This window comes from Vulpes lagopus, chromosome 4 (genome assembly GCF_018345385.1).
Source record: "Vulpes lagopus strain Blue_001 chromosome 4, ASM1834538v1, whole genome shotgun sequence".
NCBI lineage: Eukaryota > Metazoa > Chordata > Mammalia > Carnivora > Canidae > Vulpes > Vulpes lagopus.
In genome coordinates, this window is record NC_054827.1 from 87,366,243 (window position 1) to 87,394,167 (window position 27,925).

A 27,925-nucleotide genomic window follows, 5' to 3' on the forward strand; every position below is an offset into this window, starting at 1 on the left:
TGTCGCGGGCGGCGCTGACCCGGGAAGCGGCGCCCTCCGCCCCGCGAGCTGCCGGAGGAGGCGGCGGCGGGCTGCTCTGCCGGGCGGGCGCTGGAGGCCGGCGGCGGCGGGCGGTGATGGGAGTGTGAGGAGGCGGCGCGTGCGGCGGCGGCGGCGGCGGCGGCGGCGGCGGGGGCGCGCGGGGCGAGCAGCGCGGCGGCGGCGCTGGAGCAGCGGCTCTCCCCGGCCGCGAGCCCCGCTCCGCTGCCCCGACGCTCGGGGCCCTGCAGCTCGGCCCGCCCTGGCGCCGGGAGCGGGCGCCGGGGGCGGCGTGGGCTCGGCGCGGGCTCGGCGCGGGCTCGGCTCTCCGGCGCGCTCCCTCTCCGCCGCCGGCAGCCTCCGAGCCGCGGAGCCCCGAGGAGCCGAGGGACGCCGGCAGCGGCGGATGAAGGGCCGGGCGCGCGCCGGGCTCCATTGTGCTGGGCGGCGCGGGGCGGGCAGGGGCTGACGGGGGGGGATCGGGCCGCCGGCCCCAGCCTGCTGCCGGCCTGGAGATGGCTCCGCGGGTTCTCCTGGGGACAGTGAGTCGACCCTGCCCAGCCGCCTCGCCCTCCTCCCCCCCTCCTCTCCGCTCCGAGCCTTAGGAGGGGGAGACGCGGGGAGACCGGCGCCGATGTGGAGCGCCGTGCACGGCGCGAGCTCCGGGCTTGCACGTCGAGGAGGTTTTTCTACATAGCCTTTTTTCTAACGTGAGCGCAGGGAAGCAGTGGCATTGCTGCTTTTAGGATTTTTATTTTCTCGTAGGGATCTCTGTACAAAGTGCACGCACGTCGCATCGGGTTACACGCTCCGCCCCCCAAGGGAGCCGGTGTGGTGGAGGAATTCGAACCCGCAGCCTTAGTCGCGCCGAGAGGCCGAGCTGCCTGGCGTTCCCGGAGTGTCGGGGAGGACGAGAGCGGAATGACCACCGAACTCATCTTTTATAGGACTCGGTGAAGCCGGATTCTGCGTTTTCCGACAGACACACGTTAGACTCCTTTTTGTGGAATAGAGTTGACCGCCGTCTCCTCCGCGCAGCATTTTAGCTCTAATAAGCAGATGCCGCCTCTGTTTGAACGTTTCGGTGTTTACGAGAGAGATCGTTTCACCCAAGGGATCTAATCTAATCGAGTTATCAGCACCACTGAAATACCTCCAGAAAAAAGGATCTCGGGGGGTGGAAAAGCAACTGCGAAACAGCAGGACGGAGACATTCCTTTGGAAGTTATTCTGTAGCAGCACAGCAGAAACTTCAGAGCGAGTTTTCACTGGGCAAAATGGGGTAAGGATCTTTAGTGCCTAACACACCTTTGAGGCTGTCGGGGTGAGTGTGAGTGTGCGAGCGCGCGTGTGCGTGTGCGTGTGCGTGTGCGCGCGCTGAGCCGAGGCGGTGATGGTGTTTGAGGTTTTCAGACGGATGGGCCACTTGGCTACGCTGGTCCTGGGTCAGAAATGTAGGTGTGTCCTCTTAAACGAGTTCTTTTTGTAGGTTGACACCAGGGGTCACGATGAGGGAACATTATTAGAAACACAATTTGTAACCAGGATGTAGGTTTGTTGCTAATATTTGCGAAGACAGCGCGTCCTGCACTTCTCCGCTGAGCCTGCTGCAGTCAGTTTGTCGTTAAAAATCCTCCTGTGTCTTAGGTGGTGTTGCCGGGGTCTTTGGGAGAGGAGTACTGCGTTCCCTCAGTACTTGGAGAAGAATCAGTCACACAAAGGAACGATTGTAAAGTAACGAGGGGTTGGACTTCAGCCCTTGAAAATGATCCAGTGTAAATTGTTGCCTCCCATGTGCCCTCTGTTTTGCCCTTGAATATCCACAGCTAACGTGCGGGATTGATTTATTGGGGGCACCAAAACCTTGGTCTGAAATTCCTACTCATGTCGTCTCCACGGTGCTGGTGCACTTGGTGGATCAGAGCTTGAATTAGGAAGAAGCTTTTTCTTTGTTGAAGGAACTTGCACTTTCTCTGTATATCTGCTCTTAAGCTCAGGTCTTCGGGTTCTTAGTTAATGTCGGACCTAAACCGTTAACAGTACCAGAGTCAACCCAAGAGTGTCTTCCAACCTTTCATTAACTCTTCACACCGTGACTTGGGAAAATGCTAGTGACCCTCTGTACTGTGACCCAGAAACCCCTAATGTATTAATGGAGCAATGAGGTAGTCATTTCATTGACAGATTACCCATGTTTTTTGTTGAAGGGGAACTTCGAGAATTTTCTCTCTCTCTCTCTCTCTCTCTCTTTCTCTTTCTGGTTGAACAAACAGACCTAAAGTGTAATTAATGGACAGGATTGAAAGGATAGATTAAAGCTTATTGTGACAGTTTAGGGGTATGCCGACCTCAGCTTTCTTCTTTGAAACTTTCAGAGGAAAGTTCTTGGATAGTACTATACCTTTTTTTGTTGGAGTTAGAATTTGAGGTTGAAAATGTAGAGCATATGTTGTAGGAGGTCTTCATCAGGAATGATTGAGAAACTGATCATTGCTTTTAAAACTTAAATGACAAGTGAGGAGAATGTATATAACTTGCATGATTTGGGGACTGCCTAAGCAATTAAAATACTTTATTCTATTTTAGTGCTGCTATTCATAGCCTGGTGATCTGAGGCAAATTATTTAACCTCTCTGGACTCTATTCTCTGTAAAATGAAGGAATCAAATGATAAGTTTTAAGTTTTTTCCAATCTGTAAAATTGAATTATTTTTTTTCTCCTGTTTTAATGATTACTAGTTGGTTTTCTTAAAGTAGATTTTTCAGATGGAGAGATTGTTTTCTCTAAGCAGTTTTTTTTTTAACACATCAGCTGGAAAGTAATGGCATTTAAAAATGTTTTGGATGAATTGCACCAATTTTAATAAGCGAAAATACTGAAAAGTACTGCTATTTAAAACCTTTGAAATATGGCTTCCCTTGAGAATCTGCAGCTCTTCTGCTTAAAAATGTCAGAGAGGGGAAAAAAAAAAAAAAACACACAAGTGGCAGTTTTTCATGTTGAAGGCTGCGTTCTCTCCAGACTGTAGATTGGTAGCATCAGGAAAGAAAATCGGTTTTCCACAATCTTTAAGCTGCATGAATGCTCACTATTTTACCAAAGGAGGTCTAGGGTATACTTGCTACAAAGGGGGCTGGTAGTTAAAATATGAAAATAAGCCCCCACACATCGCAAACATTTTTGGTTCTTGAGCGTAATTAAATCTATAGATAAACTGATTTATTTGTCCTCTTCCCAATAAAGTTTCAGGGGTAGACTGGAGGGGAAGAGGAGTTTCTGGCATTAGTTTTCCAAAAGTGTGTGTTTATGGCTATGATTCTTGCTCACTGATAGTGACTTGTTTCACCTGAGTTATCAAGAGAGGCTGAATGGGAGAAAGTAGAAGAGCACAGAGAAGGCATTTGTGGAAGTTTGCACACTTGGTGGTGTTTATACCTGATAAGTGTTTGCGGAGCCTGATAAGTGTTTGCGGAGTAAGCGTAGCCTCCTGTACCTATTTGAACCGAAAGGAAATGGTGTGAACATAAAGGAAATCTTTCTTAAAGATTTTATTTATTTGAGGGAGCGCACACACATGCCAGCCTGTGTGCCAGTAGGGGAGGGGCAGAAGGAAAGGGAGGAGCAGGGAGCCGGACGTGGGGCTCGAACCCAGGACTCCAAGATCATGACCTGAGCCCAAGGCAGATGCCTACCCAACTGAGCTACCCAGGTGCCCCAAAAGGAAAGAGTGTTTTAAATCGCCTTTGAAGTTTTACCCAGCAATCCTAAATTACCCTACTTTGACAGGTATATAAAATTTAATATCGTGGGTGAAGAGTTTTCACATTTTATGAAATACATTTTTGACTGTTAGGTTATAATAAGAATTTATCTTAACAGTGGATATAATTGCAGATCTAGGGGCAAAGTTTAAGCAAAAGGAATTCTTTTCACGGGCAAGCTTGAGTGAGGGAGGGCCAGAGGCTGGGGGAGCGGGAAAGAGTCTCAGGTAGACCCCTGCTGAGCAGGGAGCCTGATCCAGTGTTGGATCCCGGGACCCTGAGGTCATGAACTGAGCCGAAGTCAGGGCTTGGGCGCCGAACCAGCTGAGCCACCCGGGTGCCCCTGGGTATTATTTTCATTTTTAAAGAAAACTGGTGATGAGTCTAGGCAGGAAACCAACCTGGCTCCGATAATAGTTTATGAACCATCGTGGAAATGGAAAAGAACAGCTGAAACGGACAGTTGGCAGAGTCTGTCAGGCTGTCTTGGGTGCTGCCGCCCTGTTCTTAGTGACAGGAAAGGCAGTTGAAGGGTCGGCGCGGGAAATAGGTGAATCCGACCCCTAAGAACGAGGGCATTCGTGTAGGTGCCATAAGGTGTGCAAGAGGCTGCGCAGCCCCGGCGAGGAGGGCCTGTTGGGTGCGACCCCCAGTCCGCCGCCCGCCAGCGGGGTCTCTAGGAGAGCAGGAGCCACCTGCTGCTTCAGAACCTTGGAGTAGGCGTCAGAAGTCAGGGAACTCCTGCAGGGACTTCCTGCTGCTTTCCGTTCTGCTGAGCCCCTATTGACAGCTTCTTGCCCTCCCCGGGGAATGGAGAACCTTCCTCCCTCCTCTGGCTGCCTCCTTGAAAGTTATTTGTAGAATGTGATTCTCCGTGCTAATAAGATCTAATACTGCTGTTCTGATTTATCTCCCCTGCCTGTGGGAACCTCTTAGAAACCCCCTTCTCTGCCTTTCCCCAGAGAACTTCCTGAAGCGTGGACATGGGTGCTGCGGCATTGCAACCTGACCTGGGTCCTTTCTTTGCAGAGAGAGGAAGCTGACACCTCTTTTCTGCCTCAGGCTTCCCTGTGCTGAGGCGCAAATGTGGAACTCCTGATCCAGCACTGGCATCTGAATGGGCTTTGTTGAAAAGGCAGTCACTCAGTCATTTCTGATCTCAGAGTATTTAGATCCAAGTCCTTATTTGTTCATTTGACTAATGTTGAACTCCTTTTCTGTGGCTTGTTCAGCAGCTCAGTGCTACTGATAGACTCGTAATGTGTGCTCTTTCCTTCAGAGAGTTTATAGTTCAGAAGTTAGGAAGACAGGCCTGAAATTAGAAAGTATGCTGAAATATCTGGGGGGCCATGGTACAGGGCATCAGAGAAATACAAAGTGTGTGTAGCCGTAGCTGCTGAGGGAAGGATAGAAAAGCTCCTGTGGAAGAGGTAATAGGTATTAAATAATGAAAGATGAGAACAGGTGGGCCTGGTGCACAAATGAGAGGGCATTCAGGGCAGAGGGAGCAGTGTGATTTACAGCACCGAGAGAAGGTACTTCCAAAAAGTTGGGCTTGACAAACTTGGCTCTGTGGGATGTGGTAAGAGACAGGCCTTGTAGATCAAACAAAAGCTGGTGCCTTTCAAGCTTTTTTTTTTTTGAGATAATGACCCATTACAGTAAGATACGCATTTTTACCTCACAAGCAAGTGCACACATACATAAATGATAAAATGTCACAAAAGAATACCTTTTGTGTGATGCACTGTTATATTTTCTATTTTTAAGAAAGAATGACATTTGAGATCCAATAAGTTGATTTAACAACAACCCAGTGATAACTGGTAATTTGAAAAACACTGCTCTTGGCTGTGGGAGTCACTAAAGGGTTTAAATAAAGCAGAGAAATTACATGAAGGGCCAGGGAAGTAGGGTGAAAAAAATAGTTTTAAAAATCATTGACAATTTGGTTTTGTGTGTTGTGTCCTGTGGAAACACTAAGGTGGAGCAATGAACCCTAGCTCCTAGCTAGGTGGGGGAAATGGATAGCTGAACAGGACCTATTATAACATGCCAGGGTGAGGGCAGGGGAGGAGGGATTTTGGTGAGTTGTGTGTAGTTGTCTGAGTGGGACTTTTTCAGGATAAGACGTTTCTTGTGCAGGGGTAGAAATGTAGGAAATGGCATGATATGTTCCTGGTTGAGCTGCTCGCTTTGATGGGCCATGAAATAGTGAATGTGGGAGTTTATTTATTTATGATAGTCACAGAGAGAGAGAGAGAGGCAGAGACACAGGCAGAGGGAGAAGCAGGCTCCATGCACCGGGAGCCTGACGTGGGATTCGATCCCGGGTCTCCAGGATCGCGCCCTGGGCCAAAGGCAGGCGCCAAACCGCTGCGCCACCCAGGGATCCCTGAACGTGGGAGTTTAAAAAGGACTTTCTAGCTAACATACAAATTGCATGAGAAGTAAGAGTGAGAACACATTCCCCCAAGCAAGTAATTAAAGGATATTTGGAGTTGTTGGCAAGATTTGTCTCGTAAGCTGAAAAGTTACTTAACCTGTGACTAACAGAGTTATACTTTTAAATCTATCAATATATTTTAGCATATCAACCATAAAAGGAAGAGTTTGCGTATTTTGAGAAGTGTTTTTCCACCTCAGTTTATTAAAATACAATTGACATATAACATTGTATTAGTTTAAGGTGCACAATACAATGATTCAACATATCTGTAGTCTAAAATGACCCCGGTAGGTCTGTTACCTCCCTCATCTCACGTAGTTACAGATTTTTGTTTTTTGTGATGAGAACTTTCATCAGAATAGGTTTATTTTTTAATTTATTGATGGAATAATGGAGTTCCCCCCCTACTCTCACTGACATGTGAAAGGACTCATTTTTTGTTTTTAGGGATTTTTTCAAGGTAACATACATAGGCAAGGTCACCTTTGCTCTTTCCAAATGTACTTTTCCCTTGTTTATAACCTATTGTTCCATATAGTGAGGACTTTTAACTGGTTTCTTTCTGCTCTTTTTTTTTTTTTTTAACTCTCTGTGAGTTCATTCCTTTTTCTCTTATCCAAGTGACATAGCAAGTACAGTAGCAGAGGACCCTCAGGGCTTTTCCCCTGGCTACCATGCATTTACCCATTTGAAGGTGCTAGAAATAATTTAAGCCTCTTCCTATTCCCAATCTCCCTTCTCCCTAAACTTTGCTTATGCAGTTTACCCCCTACTTCCCAGCTTCAGTGTGGGGATTGGCAGTGCTCATCCAAGTACCTGCCTAACCGCCTCCCCCAGCCCCCCCCCCCCCCCCCCCGGAAAAAAAAGGAAATTGGAGGAGGAGGACTTTTCCAAATTTGGTGGTAATTGCCACCAATTTGTTGATGGCCTACCCATCCATTCTCAACTGAAATGGAACAGCATCTCTATATGGAATAACAAGTTACCATGCCAAAATGTAGGAATGTTGTTATTTAGATTTACAAATAAGGTATTTTATAATGTCTTAAAAAAACAAACAAACAAACAAACCAGACTCCAGGAGCGTCTGGGTGGCTCAGTTGATTGGGCATCTGGATCTTGATTTCAGCCCAGATCATGATCTTGGGGTCCTGGGATCCAGCCTTATGATGGACTTGGCCCTCACAGTGGAGTCTGCTTGACCTTAGTTCATCCTCTACCCCTGTCCTTCCCTCTTGTTCTCTCTCTCAAATACGTAAATTTAAAAAACAAAAAAACAAACTAGATCTTATCCTACAGTTTTAAAAATGAAAACTGAAACTTTTTTGAATAATTACATATTTAACAGCATAAATTGAAAGGAGAATTAAGATTATGGTACTTGAGTATTTGGACAAAACTATTAGTTGTATAAACTAATCAAGGTCAGTTACTTCAAGTATCTGTAAATTTGGAGGAGGAGCAGATATTAGAGGTGGGATTATTTGGGAGACAGAATGGATGTAGTATATGATGATATTATATTGGCTCTGGCCTGAGGTTTTTATAAGAACTGTGAAGTAGTGATTTTGAGTAGCATGTAAGATATGATTATGTAATCCTTAAAAACAAAAGTGTATTATGTCACTTTGGTTGGTCACATTATGTGGATATGAATGTTTTTTAAAACATCCTTATTAATCCTATTTTATTTCACTTGTGATTTTATTTTCTTATTTTGATTTCTTGTCTCTCTAATTACTAAACTTTCACAGCAAACTTGCAGACCTGTCATGAACAAACAAATGTACATGCAAAAAAATCCCTCTCACAAAAGAAATATATAAAGGATGTGTTTAAGGGAAAATCTTAATTTTGGTTCAGCACAGTAATTTATTTAATAATTTTGAAATGAAGTCACAATATATCTGACTAGTGTGACTTTTCTTTTTTGGGATTAGAGATCATGAAAGTTGGTTTAGGCTAATTACCTGAAATATTATTCATGGCAGTTAAAGGATTAAAGTAATTAGTTGGTGACCTCAGTTTCATTTTTTTGTTTTTTCAAAGATTTTATGTATTTGACAGAAAGCACAAGCGCATGAGCACACAAGCTTGGGGAGCAGGAGAGGGAGAAGAAGACTCCCCACTTGATGTCGGCCTTGATCCCAGGAGCCTGGGATCATGACTGGAGCTGAAGGCAGACTGAGCCACCCAGGCGCCCAAACTCAGTGTAGTTTTAAATGATAGAATATCTCAGAAGAAAAAAATGATTAAGTCTTAGAAGGTCTAACCTTCCTACTGCCATGTGATTTTTTTTTTTTTCCCCAGACCTCTGGTGTTTAGTTGAAATATTTTTAAGTACTGGATTGTTCTGTTATTTAGGATTAATCCAATTTACTGGACAGAAGAGTAAGGAAAATGAGTTCCAGATACTTAATATTTCTTGATAAAATTTTGAAATGATTGAATATGACATTTTAAATAGCTTTATTTCTAAGTAAGAATTTCTTTAAAAAATGTGCAGTTTGTTACATATTTGTAAAGCCTTATGATCTGTGGCTTAGTAAAATGACTGTAGTTTATAAGATTCATTATGTTCGTGGAATAAATGAGATTTTTCTAGAGATTAAAAATGTTTCTAAAACATTGTAAGAGTTGGTAAAACTTTTTAAAAGCTAATTATACAGTGGTCTTCAACATGCAAATAAAATCACAGTTAGAATCTTAATTTTTATAGCATACCTTTCTATATATTGTAAAATTAGGATATCTGTTATCTATCTCTGTTAAACAAATTTACCAATGAACTTCAGCTTGTAATTGTAGCTTGCTTCTCCTTTCCCCATTCATCATAAATCTAACCCATTGATCATTTCTCTGTTCCCTAATAATCTGCGTAAAATAGATGAAATCAGTAAGAATCAATCCTGCTTTTGTTAAGCAACATTTTTGAGGGGAGAGGTTGAAATTATACGTACATACATATATTACACACATATATATATATACATATATATATATATATATATAGTTTTTTTCATATATTGTCTTTTTCATCTACTTTTATTTCTTGACCTCTAAACAACACGGGTTTGAGCTGCAGGGGTCTACTTACACACAGAATTTATATATATATATATATATGTATATATATATATAAATGTAGTGCAGTCCTGTAAATGTATTTTCTCTTATTACTTTATTTTTTAAAAAATTTATTTCTTTGAAAGAGAGAAAGAGCATGAGTGGGGTCTGAGGGGGCAGGCAGGGAGGAACAGAGTGAAGGGGAGAAGCGTACTCCCCTCTGAGCAGGGAGCCCAGTGGTGGTGGATCCCAGGAACTGGAGAACATGACCAGAGCTGAAGGCAGACATTCAACCAATTGAGCCACCCAGTGCACTTGTCCTGATTTTCTTAATAACATTTTCTCTAATGTTATTTTATAACTGTTATCAGAAAGGCTTTTGGTCAACAGTAAGTTAGTAGTTAAGTTTTAGGGGAGTCAAAAGTTAAAAGTTGAATTTTCCACAGTGCAGGGGATCAATAGTTCTTAACCTGTATTGTTCAAGGATCAACTTTATTTCATTTATTTTCCCATCTTGTTTTAAAAAATCTCATTTCTCTGGTAAGTATAGTTTATTTATTTAAGATTTATTTATTCATGAGAGAGAGAGAGAGAGGCAGAGATATAGGCAGAGGGAGAAGCAGGCTCCATGCAGGGAGCCCAATGTGGGACTCGATCCTGGGACTTCAGGATCGCGCCCTGAGTCAAAGGCAGACACTCAACTGCTGAGCCACCCAGGCGTCCCTCTGGTAAGGATAGTTTAGAATTAATTTTACAGGGGCATCTTTCTAGTGTCCCTGCAAAGGAAAAAAATCCAAATATTCTTTCTTGCGAGATTTTTTCCACCTAGTAATGGATTGTGAACCCACTATGACTTTGTGTAGCTGAAAGAATTTTAAGGGGGTAAAACTAACATTTGACTTAGTTAAGAACTGGATTTCATTTACATGCAGCTGTCCTTGCTCTTTGGAGGTAGGCTATTGGAGGAAAGCAAAAAAATACTGTTTTCTTTCTTGTATCAGAAAATAAAGTTATTGGGATGCCTGGGTGGCTCAGTGATTGTCTCTGCCTTCAGTGTGATCCTGGAATCCTGGGCTCCCTGCAGGGAGCCTGCTTCTCCCTTTTCTGTGTCTCTGCCTTTCTCTCTGTCTCTCATGAATAAATAACATCTTTTTAAAAAAAAGTTATTTATGAAATACAAAATATTAAAAATCTAGTCAGTACTTTCCCTTCATAATATATTTACCTTTATACTTTTCTAGCTTTTGAAAAGTCACCTTAATCTCTTTTAACAGCTAATATTAGCTTTAAAAAAAAAGTTTTGCTCTATGACATTTTCTTTTAATGTTATTTCATAAAACATGAAACATTAACATGTTATTTTTGACAGGATTTGACAATAGTTCCTTAATGCAGAGAGCAGCTGTAAAGATTGAGGTCTTTTGGTAAAATTACCAAATGAGAGTTGGACAAAAATTAAACCCAAACAACTGTTGCTGAGGAACCATAGATACTATAGCAGCTTTCATTACAAGTCATGTTTATTATGTCATGTCTGTTGACCCATCTGGATCCATGTGTTGACATGCCTCACAGTCCAGAGGGCTGTCGAGACTCCTTGACTTTTTTCTCCCCTCCTGTAAGGAAGGAAATTTGTCCCTGTGTTCAGTAGGAGAGCCTTCACAGAAATGTGCTGAGAGCCACAGCTCTGGTGTATATCTCTTCGAGTATTATATATTGTGTTTGCTAGCCATATAGTTCACAGTATAGCACCGTGTTCAGTACAAGTTGAGAGGATCTGGGGAATTAGAACCCATTTTTCATATATAGAAAGTCCCGGGGGATCCCTCGGTGGCTCAGCGGTTTGGCACCTGCCTTTGGCCCAGGGCACGATCCTGGAGTCCCGGGATTGAGTCCTGCATCGGGCTTCCGGCATGGAGCCTGCTTCTGCCTCCTCCTGTGTCTCTGCCTCTTTCTCTCTCTCTGTGTGTGTCTATCATAAATAAAAATAAATAAATAAATCTTAAAGAAATAAAATCCTGATTCCCAGCAATTAGATATACAGTTGCATGTACCAGTTGTTTTTCTGATCACTTTTCTAGGTAGATCATTGGATCTTTTCACCGTTCCGATTAGGTATGCCCCAGTCTTACTGCAGTAGTTACTGCCTTCTTTCTGTTTCATTAAAGTGCCTCTAAGTAAGTTTAAGAGGGCTGCTCTGAATAAGGCTTTTTTTGTGAGTTGGCGTTTTCTGTCCTAGTTACTTTGAGTTTCTCCCATTAGACAGTCTCTAAGAAATTATGTTAAATGGACCTGACTCTCAAAGAGCTCAAAGTACTGTTAGAAAATTTCTGCCGGTCAGTCCTGCTTCATGGAAGGTAAGTCTGTACATTACTAGACTTCTAGTAGGACAGTTACTTTGAACCTATCAACATACTCGAGTGTGCTTAGCCTGCCCTGTTATTTGCTTCCCTTTTGCTTATTCTTTTATAAAACTGCCATTTTCTCTCCTGCTCTGTTGTTAGGAATGTTTCTCACATGGATTTGAACATTAAAATTCATGTGCTTTGCGTAATCACCCTGCCAGCTCCTAAGATGTTTACAGAATGAAGATGCCACCTACGCTTGTTTACTCAGTACTGCCAGGGATCCGTATACACTGAGCTGAATGGGAAGACTCCCAAATCACCCTTAAACTCCTCTCTGTTGAGGTTCTCTTGATTTTTTTTTTTTTTAATCGTTTTAGATCTTGCAGGCTGCCTTTTTCCTTACTCAGCTGATAATCTATAGAATTTTAGTTGTCTACTTTCATTGTTGCTTTCATCAAATATTTTATTAATGGTGAATTGATATTTATTACTATGTCTATGTTAATAGGGGAAAGAGAAAAATATATTAATGACAGTATTACTATTTACTTTTATTTGGTGACATATTAGTATATTGTGAGTCATCAGTATATGATTAGTAAACTATTCATGTGATAGAAAGCTAGCCTGAAGAATGTTTTGGAAGATGGTGCAGTGGTCATTTAACTATAATGCAAGATTGTATGTCTTCTATGACCTCAACTATCTAAAATACTTCTGTATATGCATAAAAATACTTGAAAAACATTTCCAGAAGTGCTACCATATTTATTTTGGGATGTATGATTGTGAAATGTTTCTTGAGTTTTTCTGAACCTTTGTTTTTCTATGATGAATATATTAAGTCTTAGAACTTCTCTTTTATTTTAAGGGTGGGGGGTATTTAAAAAATGCTAATATATAAATTATCAGAATCAGTATTCCTTTTTTTTTTTTTTTATTCATAGAGACACAGCTAGAGAGAGAGGCAGAGACACACAGGCAGAGGGGGAAGCAGGCACCATGCAGGGAGCCCGATGTGGGACTTGATCCCGGGTCTCCAGGATCACGCCCTGGGCTGCAGGCGGCACTAAACTGCTGCGCCACCGGGGCTGCCCCAGTTAGTATTCCTAATACAGATACTTTTGTGTTTGACCCAGTGTTAGCTTGCTTTTATTTCATTTTTCTTTTCAAAATGGATTAAAGAAGTAATTAATGACAGCAAAAATGATTTCTTGTTTTTTAAGTGTAAGGAGTTATCAGACTGTTAGTATTAATCTACACTTTTTATGGATAAGGAGATAGAGCTCAAAGGGAACATGTGACTTACAGGAAGTTATGTCACTATGAAATGGCAGAGCATGTGCTAGATCCTCTAGCTCCTCAGGCTCTTAGCATTAGTTCATGCATCCTAAATGGATGCTTACTGACACAGAACTCATTCTTGTTTTCAAGATTTTATTTATTTGAGAGAGAGAGAGAGAGCAAGAGATAGAGCACACACGAGTGGGGGGAGGGACAGAGGGAGAAGGAGAAGCCTACTCCCTGCTCAGCAGTGAACCCTATGCAGGGCTCCATGTGGGGCTCAATCCCAGGACCCTGGGATCACGACCTGAGCCAAAGGCAGGTCTTTAACTGACTGAGCCACTGAGGCACCCCATAGAGATTCATTTAGAGAAGGGTTTCTAACTCCTCATAGTTAAAAGAAACATTCTAATTTAGTGTAAGCTTGGTATCTTAGTGATGAGTTCATTAAATGTGTCTTGTTTTCCTTTTAAATAGTATGGAATGAAACTGCATTCTAATTTTAGTGTAATTAAATCTCTGCTCATGCATTAAATTTTGACTACATTGAAGTCTTTCTCAGAAATGATTTGATGTTATTACATATGCTTGGTATAAAGTTTCCAAAGTTAATATTAAATTGTGAATTCCATCAGTCAAAGCCCTGTTAACTGCCCTTATAGTTACTGGGCTCTGAGCCCCTGAAATACTTAAGTAGGGTCTACTTTTCTGAAGACTTTAGACCAGAAGCAGAAATCTTGAGATGTTATTTTGAGACATCTTTCCTAGGGCATAATGCTGGACTAGGAGAGCCTTGAATCATCATGGGATAGCTGTAAGTTACTTGATTTCCTAGAATTTGTAAGAAAAGGTTGGGCCATATTGTATCCAGATTGAAATATGGATTTGTTTTTTCTGAATTATTTTTCCTAGAGCTCTCAGTGGGCAGAAAAGTGTGTGAATGTATAAGGTAGAAGGCAGTAGGGATTGGTGGAGACTGGGAAAGTGAAGAGAATACAACCTGCCTAATGTCATTCATATCCAGTTCTAAAAACTAGTGAAAGATCACATCTGAGGCCTAAGACATTAATTATTTAGCAGACTTTTTTTTAAGCTTCTGCCAAGCTGGTGGCTAATCTAGCTTGGGTGCAGTAATTTTGGAAATTCTTTAACTTGACTGAAGAAGGAAGACTAGAACATAGGACAGGGGCAGAAATTAACATTAGATTAGTGGTTCTTGATTTTGAACCTGTATCAGAATTACCTAGAAGTTTTGTTAAAAACTGGGATTGCTGGCTTCACCTCCAATTTTTAATTCAGTGAGTCTGAAAGTGGGTCCCACAAGTTTGTTGCTCTAACAAATTCCCAGATGATGCTGATGCTGTTGATCTTAGGACCTTACTCTGAGAGTTCTTGCATTTGAGAAATGAAGCTGACACATGTGAGAAACTTTTTTGTCCATTTGAAAACTCAGTGACCCCTGAAGCTTTTGTTTTTTCTTTGCTTGAAATTTGTAAAAATTATAATTCTGAACTTAGAGGAAAATCCCTGATTGAGACTGTCATCTATTTTTTATGAGCTAAAAGATCCAGGACAACTTGAATCTGATCTCTCTCTCTCTCTAAACCTGATTACTTTCAGCAGTACTGATCAGTTAAGCCCATTTCTAATTCTGCTTTCTGGTATTACTAACTTTATTATTTTTAAAATTACTTGACACTGCTTTGACTCCTGAAGTCTTATGCATTTGGAGGAAGTATGACTTCATTTAGGGTTGTTTATTCTGCTTAGACAGCCTTAAGTTTGTCCACATGCCATAGTTTTAGATTTCTATTGCTGTGACAAATTACCTCAGTCTTAGTGGCTTAAAACAACATATGTTTATCTCACAGTTTCTGTGAGTCAAGTGTCGGCTACCTTAATTGGATCTTCTCAGGGTCTCACAAGACAGCAGTCAAAATGGCAGCTGGGACTAAATACGCATTTATGGATCTACATCATCTTCAAAGCTAATGTGGTTGTTGGCTGAATTCATTTCCTTGCATATGTAGAATTCAGAAGCTGTGTCTTTAAAGCCAACAGGAGGAGCCAAATGAAGGAGCTTCATCTTCTTTTATAGGAATCACCTAAGTAAGTCAAGGTCACCCAGGATAACTGGGCAATCTCCCTTTTGATTAACTGAAAGTCAGTGGATTAGTGACTCATCTTCTCTGTATTATTAACAACTACTCAACAACTCTGTGTTATCCTATTCTACCCATACTCAAGGGAAGAGCTTTATGCAGAAAGTGTCCACCAGCAGGCAATAATCTTGGGGCCATCTTAGAATTATGTCTGCTAGACCACATCATGTATCCATGGATGTTATCCAAACGCTCAAATACCAACATTACCATTCCAATTTTTCCTTTACTTAAAAAAAAATCTATAGCCCTCTGCACTCCTGATGCAATATGGATTGGATACTCCTTAGGCATACTGGTAGTTCTTATCCTAAACGTTCCTCTTGTATATTCCCGTTTATTTGTTTGTTTTGTATCTTCTGTTTCCTGGACACTGTTTTCTTTCATGGTTTACCCCTTTATTTTACTGAAGCTCATTTTCCTGTAGTTACTGAAAATGGCTGGGTAGGAGATGACTTTTGAGACCTAATATATGAAGGTGTCTCCTCTGCTCCCTCCTTTTTAAATTGAGTTTAGATCTCTAGACAGGAAATGACGTCCTCTCATTGTGAAGGCACTGACCTAATCTAGTTTCTTAACAGTGTTCCTGTTGAAGCCTACTTGTTTCTGATTCCTGTTCCTTCTTGTATGACTTTTCCCTTCGCTATGAAAGGTTTTAGGATTTTTTTTTTCCTTAGCTGATCAAAGACTTCATGATGATATGGTGTGGGGTTTTTTTTTTTTGTGTGTGTGTGTGTGTTTTGATTTACCATTTGCACTCTCGGTCTGTTGGCCATTTCAATTTGATTAACTTCCCTAAATTTGGGAGATTTCCTTGTATTTTTTAAAAAAACTACTTAAACATTTGTCTTCTGTTTATGAATTTTCTTAGTTTTATCTTTCCTACTATCTTTTCCCTTTTATTCTAGCTTTTTTTTTTTTTTAAGATTTTATTTATTCATGAGAGAGAGAGAGAGAGAGGTGGAGACACAGGCAGAGAGAGAAACAGGCTGCATGCAGGAAGCCCAACGTGGGACTCGATCTTGGGTCCCCAGGATCAGGCTCTGGGCTGAAGGCAGCGCTAAACCACTGAGCCACCCGGGCTGCCCTTTATTCTGGCTCCTAAGGAAATTTCCTTGACTTCCATCTTCTAATGCTTCAAATGGATTTTTAATTTCCATGCAAATCCTCTTTCTCAATCTCTTATTTGAGTACGTTTATAGTATTTTGAAGTTTTGTTTTCAATTTCCTAAATTTCCTTTTTTGTGTTCTTGTATTTTTTTTTTTTTAAGTTCCTATCATGTTGGAAACTTTCTGGAATATCTGGTGATCCTCAGCTATGCATTAGAGTGGGATGCTGAAAAGCTGATTCAAAGCTCTTTGTGATTCAGTGAAGCCTGTCCTTTAATGTACTTCACTTTAGGCATTTAAGTAGTGGTCTTTTTCTTGGGTGGTTCCTGAGTGTCAGTAAGTAGAGATCTCTTCTCTGAGATTGTTCATTTTATTTAGAGAATGATCTTCCAGTATGTATACCTCTTGGCATTCTGAGAGCAAGATCAGTATTTTCTTCCATGTGTACCTAAGAGTCATGTTACCTGCTGTAATGTGAAAAGCACAAAGGGAAGAGTGAAAGGCTGTGAAAAGCTGTGGTTTAGTTTGTAGCCTTTCTCTTAATGCTCTTACTTTAGGCCTTACCTTTGTCTTCTGCTGTTGGGCAAGTTTATTGCTGGATTGTGGGGAGGGGAGTCTTAATTTCTTTGTTATCTAAATTTTCAATCAATTCCCAGTTTTCAGCCCTGTGCCTTACACTCTTTCTCTGCAGCCCCATTGCCTGTAAATTCTCACTAGCAAGTTCACTTATTAGTTCTCTTTTTATAGGCAATTTAGTTTCCTTGGCTTGGCCAAGTCAAGTACTATTCCTTCTTTTAAAATCACATCTTTCAGAACTGTATTAGAATTACTTATGCACTGGTGTCACTTCTCCTTTGATGTTACAGATTCATACCTTCTTTTTCCCTTCACTTACATTTTAGTGAAATTTCAGAAAAGGAAGATAAATGTATGCAATTAATTTGCTATGTTTGACCAGAGTCACTGAGCCATAACATTTGAACTTATATATGGTGTCTTTCAGAACGTGTTGATGCTGTTGATGGTTAATTGATTAGAATTTGGTAAATGATAATGTGTTGGCTTTCTGAAAATCTGTGTTACCAACACCTGAAAATTCAATGCATGATGCAAGCGCATCTTAAAATTAAATAGTTAAAATTGATCATCAGCCCAAACCTCAGCAAAACAAAGCACTTACTCTCTCAACTGTTTTGGGTAACTAAGGTATTGCTGCAGTTTGTCCCCTAACACTGTGCCTCTTGAGCACTTGTAACAAACATTAAGCACTTAATTTGTGTAATGAGTCATGCTAGGTACTGGCAATACAAAGATGAGTAGACAACCATGTAAACACGAAATTACATTACTGCTGTAATAGAAATGCACATTGTGTTTGAGAGCGCAGAGAAGGGAGTGCTCACCGCCACCTGGGAAGGTCAAATAAAGCTTCACGTAGCCAGTTAAGTTTGTTTTGAGACTTAAAGAAGAGGTGAATTGATAGGGTAGGTAATGGGAAGTCAAAACATACGTGAGTGGATATTAGGGCACTTCAGGCACAGGTAAAGCCTCAAAAGAGGGGTGGCACAGGTAAAGCCTCAAAGATGATGTATGCCAGTTAAAAAGTTAAAGTAGTTTGGCATAATTCATATATAGTATAAAAGCAGATTTGATTAAAAGTCTAGTGCCGTATGATGACTTTCTAGAGGGTTATACTTTTCCTCTAAATTAGTGGTCTCCATATTTTTCAAGTACTTATATCAGTAAAAGATTTGAAGCATGTTTCTTCATATGTATACATTTATGTTGAATGTTCTACTGTGTGTGTATATATATATATACACATAGAGTTATAAAACACAAAAATAGAAGTGAAAGAGGACAAAACTTTCTGTACCCCACTTTAGAGGCCATTGCTTTAAGTGGTCAGCAGAGGAACAATTTTAAGCTGGTAGAGTTATTACTATGCTTGTATTTTATATTAACTACTCAGTGTTGCAATATGGAGGAAGTTTTGGACTTGAAGGAGGGGAATGTGTATGAGAAATGGGTGGCAGTCTTGAAGACCCTCAAGTTTAATTGTGTGATAGGTTAAGTGTAGCAATTTAGTCAAGAATAATGGCTTGTGTTAACATAGAACAGGGGCTGAATTCAAAAGAGAGTTATGTAGTCTATAGAAGTTGACAATGAACTGTGTAGATAAAAAGGAATAAGGAAATTGGCTTGGTCAGCAATTAGTTGAGATAGGGAACCAGGAGAAGTTTGCAATGAGGTGAAATGACAAATTGGGTAAACGTTGATCTATTTATGGCTGTCCATATGGGAATGTCTTCTAGTTGGATATCCAGGTCTGGACTTTAGGTAAAAAAAACTGGGCTGAGGATAGAGTTTTGGGAGTCAATAGAATATGTAAGTATTGGTTGAAACTATGAATGTCGATGAGCTCATTCAGGGTATTTATAGAAAAGAGCAGATGAGGCCTCTCTAGGGGAACAGTCATTTAAGGGCCAGGCAAAAGAGAAAGCTGTCAGGCTAAAACAGAGAATAGTGCCAAAAAGTCAGGTAAGGAAATTTTAAGAAATGAGTGGCCAGGATCAAATGTAGCAGAAGCCTCAAACGAAGCTAAAGTAGCTCTTAGATTGGGGTAGGTAGCGGTCCTTTAATGAATGACCTTACCTTAAGCAGTTTGAGAAGTCTGGGATAGAAGCCAAATTGCCACAGGGTGATGGTACTAATGAAGGATGAGGAAGTAGAGACTAGAAGTGTATGTAGACTTCTTTAAGACCAAGCTTCTTTGAAATACTGTGACTTCAGTAAGCTGTAGGGTTCAGAATTTTTTTGGTTTTGTTTCAAAATGGGATTAGGCATTCCTTTAGGCCCTTGGAACGGAGTTCATAGCTGAGGGTATTTAAAAATTATAGCAGAGAGGATAATTACTGAGGAAAGAGATGGAAGAGCTTGTGATCTGAAACACAGGTAGTTGTGTACCCTAGTCAGCTTATCTTCCACATGGACTAGAGGGAGGGATGTAAGGAAGAAAATGACTAGATTTTTTGTAGGTTAATGGGCAGGGAGCTGGGAGAGAATTCCTTAGCTGAAGGACTCCGTTTCCTCAACTCATTAATTGATTTCATTTAACAAATATTTATTAAGAACCTGCTATGTGTCAGGCACTGTTCTATGTGTATGAGATACATCTACAAACAAAGAGCCCTGCCCTTATAGGTATATATTTTAGAAAATGATAGAAGACAAGGTTATCTACTAAGAATGTAGAAGATGAAGGTTGGTCAGAGCCTTGAGAAGAGAAGTGAAGAATGAGAGAGATTACCAACCATGAATAGCTGGGAGCTTGGAAGGCCCAACTGGGGTTAAAGCCATGAATTTTGGCGCTTTAATTGTTGAAGTCAAAATCTAGTTTGCTACTGTACCTGAGAAATCAAGCTGTGTGTTAGAGGGGTTTTCCTCGTCTCCATTCTGCTAACAATGAAACATGAAAGAGGTATGTCCAATTTTTGTAGTATTATATTCAGAGTTATTTTAATATGCTACCCTTTCCTCTTCAACTGCCCTTCTATGGAGAACATTGTTATTTTAGGAAACAAACCTTCTAAGTATTAAGTTTGCCAGAGTCCCCTCAATTTCTTAACGTATGATGACTTTTCTATGGAAAACATCCTGAAATCTTGCTGTGGAAAGTATTGGCGCTCACTTGAAGTCTTAGACTACATTTAATATTTATCTTATTTCTCACTTGTGCCCTGCACACATACCACACACAACACACAGACATTCACTGGGGAACCAGAGTATAGAGGTGTTCGAGTTCTGTCTTCTTTCATACCTGGGAAAGGCACAGAAATTAATTGATTGGCATAAGCACTTGAACATTGCTCAGATTCCTACTAAGAGCTCAGTAGATTACTATTTTGAAAGCAGTTTTGCAGCTTTAACTTGTCTTTCTTACTCTTGATAAATGTAAATATTTTTAGTCTCTCTGGACAGGGTGGGCTTTTGTTCTCATTCTGGTTACTCAGAGTACCTGTACTCCTGTGCTGATCTTAATCTTATTATCAAGATAGCTTGGATAGCATATTATTTTACTTTTATTTTTTAGATTTTATTTATTTATGAGAGAGAGGGAGAGAGGCAGGGATACAGGCAGAGGGAGAAGCAGGCTCCCTGCAGGGAGCCCAATGTGGGACTTGATCCCGGGAATCCCAGGATCTGAGCCAAGGCAGATGCTCAACCATTGAGCTACCCAGGTGCCCTGGATAGCATTTTTTTTTTTTTTTAAATAGAGACTTCCATGCTGAAGGAATATGTCTTAACTAGTGAATTGAGCAGTAATTAAGAAATAAATTTTACTTTATCCTTTGTTGTATAAAATGTAATTACATCATCAAACTCTAAATAGATGGCACTTGTAGCATTTTTAAAAGTTTTTTTGTTTTGGTTTAAATCTCAAGAGAGAGATTTTTGGCTGCAGATGTTATAGCTGTGGTAAAGCCTAGCATGGCACAGGATAGCACAATATAGGTTGGTTTAGCAATCAAGGTCTTTTGAGCCAGCTAGTGGCTGAATTTAAATTTTTGATTCTTTTTAGCTGTTATTGTTGGACAGGTTACTTAAGTTTTATATGTCTCAGTTCCTCATCTGTAAAATGGAGGTTGCAATTGTGAAGATTAGAGGATAAAATACAAGGAAGGTTGTTAAAACAGTGTAGCACGTAGTAACTACTGTCACCACTGTGATTACTATGGCTTTTACCCAGTTAAGTTTCTGGTACTCAACTGAATTTTTTAAAAACATCTAAATAGGGAACATGAAGAAAACTTTAAACTTTGGTACTATTGGAGGCCAAAAATAAGATTAGGGATTTATCCATCCTCTTCTAATCAAATACCCATTAAAATCCTCCCTCCACCACTATTTTATGTCCAAAGAACTTACCTGTTTAATGTTCTAATGTCACTGATTATTTTGAAATACTATTGCTGATTTAGGGGGCCTTGATGGAATCATGAAAATATTACTTCCTAGTAAAGAAGTTTGAATAATATATATGTGATAGGAATAATCATTCTAATTTTACTGTATTAAATTTTATAAGATACAATTAAATAAATTTAATTTTTTTTTAACTCTGTACTTAAACCATCTTATTGATCATCTTATTAAGTCCACAGAAAAGTATTTAAATACCTGATTGGGCTATTTTATTTTATTTTATTTATTTTTAAAGATTTTATTTTATTTTTTTTCCACGAGAATACACAGAGAGAGAGAGAGAGAGGCAGAGACACAGGCAGAAGCAGGCTCCATGCAGGGAGCCCGACGTGAGACTCGATCCTGGGTCCCACCGGGCTGCCCTGATTGGGCCTTTTTAAAATAAATACTGTTCATCAGTTATGGGAATCTTAAAATCAGATATTGTTAAATAACTCAGTTTAATATATGAAATGCTAAGTAAAAAACCAGCAAAGATAAAACATCTCTTTGTGAAGGACATGTATAACAACATAGAGAAAGGCTCATGGTGAAAAGTTCACAATATTTTGGTGTGGTCATTAGATCATGTTGTCTGGTCTTTTAAGTTCACTATTTAGGATGTTTGATTTGGGGCACTGTGGACTAATTTTACCCTATGAAAACAGAAGAGACTGATATATAAACTGGACTGATTAATGATTTATCAAGAAGTCATTAAAAATGCATCTTCTCCCATAGAAAAAATACCACCGTGGAAGCTATTGTAATCAGAAGGTTGCTTGGAGGTTGTACTTTGTTACATGTCCAGTGCTGCGCTTTGTGCATTGATCCCCACTTGCCAACCAGGTACATCAGGGCCCAGGAAAGTGCTAGAGGCACTGCCCGATCACCTCTCAGAAATCCCTTTTTCTAACTTCCATAGTTCTCTGCTTTCCTGTTGTACCTTCTTGAAGAAAGTGAAACCCTTGAGGAGGTTTTATGCTTACTCATTAGCCCGATCATTCCTGCCTGAGTTTACAGCCTCATCTTGGTTGGATTTGAGAAGCTTAGATAGACTCCTACTAAATTTTTTGAATCTAAACTCTGTGTTATGGAAAGTTCTAAGCACATAAAAATCTAAAGAGAATTGTATAATTAACCCCTATGCATCTTTGTCACCATGCTTCAAGAGTTAACATACCTAAGGTGTATATTGTTTCATCTGTATTGCCTGTCCCTCTTCATATTATTTTAAAGTCTAGACATCATACAATTTTACCTATACAATTAGATTTGATTAATAGATTTCGTGAGTCTTTCAATCTGTAACAGCCAGCCGTCCCTTTTTTGTTGTTTATGGAATTTGTCATCTAGAAATTTTCCACATTCTGAATTTGGCAGGCTGTTTTTTCACGGTGTCATTTAACATGTTCCTCTGTTCTCTTATTTCTGATAAACTTGTAGCTAAATCTAGGCTTGACTGAATTTAGGTTTGAATTCAACCCCCTGCCCCCAAGAATATGTCATAAGTGGTGTGATATTCTTCCAGTGTGTTGTATTATGACAGAAGGCACATAAGAATTTCTTGGCATTTCTTTTTTTGTATGTTAAATTTGATCAGTGTTAATCAGTTAATCAGCTTGATCTATCCATTATATTCTTTCCATGAAATCATTATATTTTAATTCTTCCTAATTTTGTTTTCAAGGAGTACCTTGTTGTCAAACGTTGTTGCCTTTCTTCTAATCCATTCTTCACATGCAGCCACGATGATCTTTTATTTATTTATTTTTATTTTTATTTTTTTTCCACGATGATCTTTTAAATATAAATCAGATCACATACTACCCATAGTGTCCCATTACTCAAAGACTAATACCTTTCCTTTCTGTACCTCATTTTATGCCATTCTGTCCTTTGAGAAGCAGTATGGCATTATTCATAGCATAGGCTTTTGCATTCGACTGCCTGATTGTGTAACTTTGGGCAAGTCATTCAACTATTTTGTGCTTCAGTTTTCCACATATAAAATCAGTATTTAAGAATACCTACCAACAGGATTGCAATGATTAAATAATACATGAGTCACTTGGAACAATGCCTGTATAACATAAATACTGAGTGTTAGCTGTCAGTTGCTGCCAGTGTTCGTGCTGTCATTTCCAATATCTGTGTCTAAGCCACACTGTACTTTATAATTTCTGGAATTGCCAAGCTCTTGCCAGCCTCAAGATCTTGCATGTTGTTCTGTCTCTTGGTATATAACAAACTGCCTAAAACTTAGTGTTTTAAAATAATAGCAGTCATTTAATTAGTTGATGAATTTGGAACATGGGATAGGGCTTAGTAGGAATGGCTTATCTCTGCTCTCTGTGGTTCTTGGCTGGGATGGTTTAACTAGAGGCTGTAATATCTACTTTTAAATGAGTCATTCATATGGTTGGTGAGGTAGTGTTCGCTTTTCACCAGAACTCAGCCAGGACTGGGCCTTGTTTCTCTCCATAGGCTGATTGGCTTTACTCAAAGCATGGTGACCAAGTTCTAAAAGTGAGTGCCTGAAGAGAACCAGGCTGATGCTGAATGGCCTATTACAACTTAGCCTCCGAATTTACAGAGTGTCACTTTTGCCTCTTTATTTTAGTCCAGACAGTCATAAAGGTCCATTCAAGTTTAAAGAGAATGGACATAGACTCCACCTCCTAATAGGGGGATGACAGGGTCCTAGAAGAAGGACAGAGGTACTGTTGTAGCCATCTTTGGAAAACATGTTTTAATATACATGTGCTGTTGTCTGTGCCTGAAATGCGTTATACTCTGATTCTTACTCTTTAACCAGCTACCCAATTTAAATTAGTTCCATCTTCTTCCATTCCTCTTGTGCACTCTCTTTCTCATAGTTCTTTATTTTCTTTGGCAACACTGATAATAGTTTGTAATTCTCTCCTGAAGTCCATGAAGGCTAGAGCATGTTATATACCTTGTATTAGGCATAAAACGTGTTGAAACATTAAAATGTATGATCAGTAACTTAAAAATTTTAACCCTGGGGCATCTGAGCGGCTCAGTTGATTGAGTGTCCAACTCTTAATTCTGGCTTAGATCATAATCTCAGTGTCCTGAGATCGAGCACAAGTTGGGCTCTGTGCTTAGTAAGGAGTCTGCTTGAGATTCTCTCCCTCTCTCCCTTCCCCCTTTGATGTGCACCCACGTGTGCGCTCTCTCTCTTCCCTAAATCAATCAATCAATCAATCAATCAATCTTAAAAAAAAATCTTAACACCATGTATCACATTTCCAATAGGAAAAGCTTATTCTAAACTTTGCAGAAGGGAACAGAGATACAGAAACACCAAGAGTCAGTCCTTTATTTAACTTCTCATATTTCATGTCCTACTGCCTAGCCTGGTGTGAGGATGGGATGGAGAGGAGAAATGTATGTGTATAAATTTTGTGGAGGAGAGGAGATAGATGGAGTAAGCAGTTTGAATAGCTAAATCATAAGTGCGCTTTCTCTTCCCTTATTTCTCTAGTTCATGGCAAGAGGCTTTTAGCTGGTTTGACAAAGAAGAATGATAGCCTAGGAAATATTCAGTACTCTCAGAGCAGCCAGATAGATGTTCTTTACTCAAGGTAACCTAACCACACACACCCTCACTCAGAACCAGTGTTCTTTCATTTTTGACACTGATCTAACAAATCAGTTACTGGGTTTCTCAGCCTCTTGGTGGTTGGGTAGGGGAAAAAAGAACAGATAGTGGGGTACAGATAATAGTAAGAAGAGCTGTTGATATCTCGGATATTGTAAGACTGGGAATAGTAATGTGTGTTAAAAGTGTCTACAAATTCTAAAGGCTCATTCACTTTAATGAATGAATTTCTCATTCACTTAAATACTTCCTTCATGCCACCTTGTTGGGCGTTGGAGACCTAAGAGTGAACAGAATGCACATGGGTCCTGCCCCCATGGAGCTTGCAGTCTGGGGATGGGAGTAGACTTAAGATGAGTGTTTGCAAAGTATATATTTTTTATCCTATTTCTTTTAACCTATATGTGTCTATATTTTAAATGATTTAAAAAATTTTTTTTGTAAGTATACAGTTGGCTTTTGCTTAATATCCAATCTGATAAACTCTGCCTTTTATTTAATTTTATTTTTCTTTTTAAGGATTTTATTTGTTTATTTGAGAGAGAGCCAAGTACAAGTAGGGGGAGTGGCAGAGGGAGAGGGAGAAGCAGATTTCCCATGGAGCAGGGAGCCCAATGCGGGGCTCAATCCCCGGACCCCAGAATTGTGACCCGAGTTGAAGGCAGACACCTAACTGAGTCCCTGAGGTACCCCAAACTCTGCCTTTTAATTGGGGTGTTTAGAAAATGTACATTTGATATCATAATTGATATGATTGGGTTTAAGTCTGCCGTTTTACTTGTTTTCTGTTTGTTCCATCTGGCTTTTTTTTGTTCCCCACCCTCATCTCTCTTTTGACTTATTTTAGCAGACTTACTTAAGTATCTTTTATGGTTCCTTTCATTTATTTTATGGATTTACTAACTATATTTTGAGTCTTTTTTTTTTTTTTAAATGATTGTTTAGGGTTTATAGTATACAGCTGACCATTGAACAACACCAGTTTGAACTGCACAGGTTTACTTATATGCGGATTTTTTTTCAATCACTACAGTACTATAAATGTGTCTTAACATTTTGATAACATTTTCTTGTTTCTAGCTTTATTGTAAGGATACAGTGTGTAATACATGTAACATACAAAATATGTGTTAATCAACTGTTTATGTTGTTAAGGCTTCTGGTCAGCAGTAAGCTGTTGGTTAACTTTTGGGGAAATCAAAAGTTATACATGGATTATTGACCACACAGGAGGTCAGCAGCCCTAACCTCTGTGTTGTTCAAGGGTCAGCTGTGTAACTTATCACAGACCTTCGGGTGGTATTGTATCACTTCATATATAATAAGAACCCTATAGTAGTATATATTGTATTATCCTCTACCTTTGTGCTATTGATAAACATTTTACTTCTAATATAAACCCCACAATACATTGTGATTACTTTTTGCTAAAACAGTCAATTGTTTTTTAAAGAGATTTTAAAATTAAGGAAAAAATAGTATATTTACCATTTTTGATGTTCTTCATTCCTTTAAGTAGATCCAAATATGTACATGTATCATTTTCTTTTACCTGACACTTCTTTAATATCATCATCTCATAGTACAGGTCAACTGATGATGAATTCTTTCAACTTTTGTGTGTCTGAGAAAATCATTTCACCTTCACTTTAAAAGGAAAATGTTTTTTGAGATAAAATTCACAATGCATGAAGTAACCATAAACCATTTTAAAGTGTGTAGCATTTGTTACATTCACAGTGTTTTGTAAACATCGTATCTGTCTAGTTCCAAGCTTTTTTCATTATTGTAAATCTGCTTTCATTTTTGCAGAAATTTTTCTGGGTAGAGAATTTTTTATGAGGTTTTTTTCCTTTCTTTATTTTTAAGATGTTTTTCTGTCTCCTGGTTGATAGTGTTTCTGATGAGAAGTCCTCTGTCATTCTTTGTTCCTCTGTATGTAATGTGCCCCACCACTCTGCTTAAGATTTTCTCTTATCATTGGTTTCAGTCAATTTAATTATGTCCTTTGGTATGGGTCTCTTCGTGTTTCTTGGTGCTTCAGATTTGTTGAGCTTCTTGGGTCTGTGGCTTTATGATACCAAATTTGGAAATTTTTCAACCATAATTTCTTCAAATATTTTTTCCATCCCTCCCATCTTTGAGGACTTCAGGTGCCATTTATGTGTCTGTTTCTATTGATTGATTTTTGCACTGATTGTATTTTTAAGTGTTAGATATTTAGAATTTGTTGATTAGGTGCTGAATTTTTGTATTTTTAAAATATTCATGTAGAGGATCTAATGAAAGAAGTAGGATTTTTTTCTAATATTTATATGGTGATAATTGCATATGGTGATAATGCTTGTCTTAGAGGAAGTGAGAAAATAGTGTATTAACATGACATAACAAAAGTCTATAACTTAAGAGATTTTGAGTTGGTTACTGTGTTATTCAGAAGTAAAGAAAAAGGAAATTTAAGTTTTCATTACAAACACCATTCACTTCTCTGGAAATAGTGAAAGTCATGGGCTTTGGATTTAGTCTTGCATTTGAATCCCAGCACTAGCTGTGACCTAGCTGTGCATTAAACTCCCCCCTCCTCCAATAAGTCTTTTTTTTTTTTTTACTCTTTTTATCTCTTAATGTTGTCTTGAGATGAAAATGAGTGTGTATGTGTGTATACATATATATATATATATATATATGTTTATATAAGGTGTTTACATGTAATAGGAATTCAACAAAATGTTGTTTTTTCACTTCAGCCCATCCTTCAGCTGTTTCATTTTTGCAACAATACTACTTCTGGATAACACGTTGATTTGAAGTTTGGTGAAATGGGGAGAATAATAGTCACTACTCAACTATACTTGTTATTCTTAAGCAATTACTGTAACTCTTCCCATAGCAATAATTTGTTATTCCTGAGCTTTAATTTTTATCAAATTACACTCAGTTGAAGATACCCAGTTGGTAAACAAATTGCCCAAAAGTGCTTTAATATTTTCAAAATTGCTTCTATTAAGATTTTATGCTGTTTTTCAGGAATTCTTCCCATACTGAGTAAACCTATTATTTGAGGAATATAATCAGAAATTTATTTTTAATAGAATTTAGAATAAACTAATTCTGTAAATGGAGAGTTAAT

General features: G+C 39.3%; 1 protein-coding gene across 1 annotated transcript in view; it reads left to right on the forward strand.

Annotated features, from left to right (window-relative positions):
• Window positions 1–620: 620 nt before the first annotated feature.
• The window catches only part of HOMER1 (homer scaffold protein 1), a 126,356-nt gene continuing 99,051 nt past the window's right edge, over window positions 621–27,925 (forward strand). Inside the window, exon 1 of the mRNA XM_041751782.1 lies at window positions 621–1,300. Coding sequence (XP_041607716.1) covers window positions 1,296–1,300 — 5 coding nt within the window. The 5' untranslated portion in view covers window positions 621–1,295. The remainder of the gene's footprint in view (window positions 1,301–27,925) is intronic.